The sequence below is a fragment of the Gekko japonicus genome, unplaced genomic scaffold (assembly GCF_001447785.1).
Source record: "Gekko japonicus isolate JY-2015 unplaced genomic scaffold, Gekko_japonicus_V1.1 scaffold773, whole genome shotgun sequence".
In the NCBI taxonomy this organism is placed as follows: domain Eukaryota; kingdom Metazoa; phylum Chordata; class Lepidosauria; order Squamata; family Gekkonidae; genus Gekko; species Gekko japonicus.
This window is the reverse complement of record NW_015161427.1, coordinates 224,383-226,405: the sequence shown is the minus strand read 5'-3', so window position 1 is coordinate 226,405 and position 2,023 is coordinate 224,383. Positions and strand designations below refer to the sequence as shown.

The following is a 2,023-nucleotide window of genomic DNA, read 5'->3' as shown; positions in this document are numbered from 1 at the left end:
ATGATTAACGTACACCAGTTGGAGTTTATCAGCCTCTTTTTGCAGAGCAGCGTTTTGCAAACTCCTTTTTCGGGGGCGGGGACGGGAGAGCATTAAAGAAAAGTATCATAATCCATCGTAGGTACCTGTCTCAAACGCACATGGACGCAGACAAGGGTTTCGTTACCAGGAAGGCACCGATTGCTTCCTTTTCCTGTACGGCGGACTTCAGCGTGTGTTAGTTCAAAAGTACAGCGCAAAGCGTGAAGTCCTCACTAGGCAGGGAAGGCGAGCAATTGGTTGGTGGACTATTGTCAAGACAGCAGGATGGCGCCTTTCCGCAGTGAGCCTTTCCAATCTTGCTCTGTGGAAACTAGCCCGGTGTCCTCGGAGCTGCCGGGGCTCGTCCTCCCGCTTTCCAGTCGCTCGAGGGGCGTGGAATGGGCTAGGCCGGGGCGGGAGTTCTCCCCCGCTTGGCCATCGCCACGCCTGCGTCCGACTCCAGAGGCAGCCCCGGCGGTTGGCTCCTCCTCGCTCGGCAGAGCTTGGCCGGGCTGCTCCTCCTCTCCTGCCTCAGTCGCCGAGCCGAGGCCTGCCCAACTTCATTCGCTGTTTGCTGCCTGTAACTCGAGCCTGCTGCCGGCCGCGCTCCTGCTTCTCCATGGAGGATTACCATAAGCCCGACCAGCAGACGCTGCAGGCCCTGAGAGACACGGCCAATCGGCTCCGCATCAACTCGATCAAGGCTACCACCGCAGCCGGCTCTGGGTGAGCCAAGCGGGGCTGGGCGAGGGCGGGAAAGAGGCGAGGAGCATTGAATGCCTTCTTTTGCCAGGTCCTTCGGTGTGAGGGGTCTGGCCGCCTGGGAATGCAGCTGGGCTAGAGACTCAGCAAAAGCTCAGATGTCCCCGTTGAGGGAAGGGGTGCAGCAGCCAGGCTGTCTGATAAATGCCTTTCACTTGCGTACACCCGTTTGCTGGCTTCGTTGTTCCCCATATCTATTGGCACGTGGGAAAGGGAGAATTAGCTGAATGCGCCTTTGGTGTACCTGTAGGCCCCATGCCACTCCTCCCCGCACGGGTTGCTTGATCTTCTTGCAATAGTTCCTTGCCACTTTCAAGGCAGATGACGTCTATTCCAGTGCGTCCCTTGCCCATCCCTGGGAATAGGTAGCCCTGTACCATTCGCAGATGGGCCCGCCAGCTTGCTTTCTGCGTTAGTGAGAGCCCCCCCCTCCCCCCAGCTTCACTTCACTCCACTTTCTCTACTCCCTAAGACTGGGTTCCTGCCCCGTGTAATTTCTTGCACTGTCCCCTTGATTTAGCTTGAAAAGATTGTTTTGCTAGCTGTCGACCTTCCTTCAGCAAATGAGATTAACAGGGTGGTGGTGGTAGAAAGTGCTGTCAAGTGGCAACCCCGTAGGCGTTTTCAAGGCAAGAGATAGTCATAAGTGGTTTACCTTTACCTGCCTCTGCATAGCAGCCCCAGACATCCTTGGTGGTCTCCCATCCAAATACGAACTGGGGTTTTCCTAGCTGTCATCCCTCCTTCTGCAGATGAGGAGATTAACTGGGTGGTGGTGGAAAGTGCTGTCAAGTAGCAACCCCTTAGGCGTTTTCAAGGCAAGAGATAGTCATAAGTGGTTTACCTTTACCTGCCTCTGCATAGCAGCCCCAGACATCCTTGGTGGTCTCCCATCCAAATACGAACTGGGGTTTTCCTAGCTGTCATCCCTCCTTCTGCAGATGAGGAGATTAACTGGGTGGTGGAGAAAAGTGTTGTCAAGGGGCCACCCCTTAGGCGTTGGCAGATGAGGAGATTAACTGGGTGGTGGAGGAACCTGTTGTCAAGGGGCCACCCCTTAGGCATTGTCAAGGCTAGAGATGTTCATAGGAGGTTTGCCATTGCCTGGTTCTGCTTTGGTGGTCTCCCATCCCAAGTACTAAATAGGGCTGACCCTGCTTGGCTTCCAAGATCTGATGAGATCAGGCTAGTCTGACCCATCCAGGTTAGGGCAGATAACTGGGAACGGTATGTGAATATA

General features: G+C 55.1%; 1 protein-coding gene across 1 annotated transcript in view; it reads left to right on the top strand.

Moving 5' to 3' along the window:
- Window positions 1-445: 445 nt before the first annotated feature.
- Window positions 446-2,023, top strand: part of LOC107125291 (transketolase-like) — a 53,157-nt gene continuing 51,579 nt past the window's right edge. The window contains exon 1 of the mRNA XM_015428738.1: window positions 446-747. Coding sequence (XP_015284224.1) covers window positions 641-747 — 107 coding nt within the window. The 5' untranslated portion in view covers window positions 446-640. The remainder of the gene's footprint in view (window positions 748-2,023) is intronic.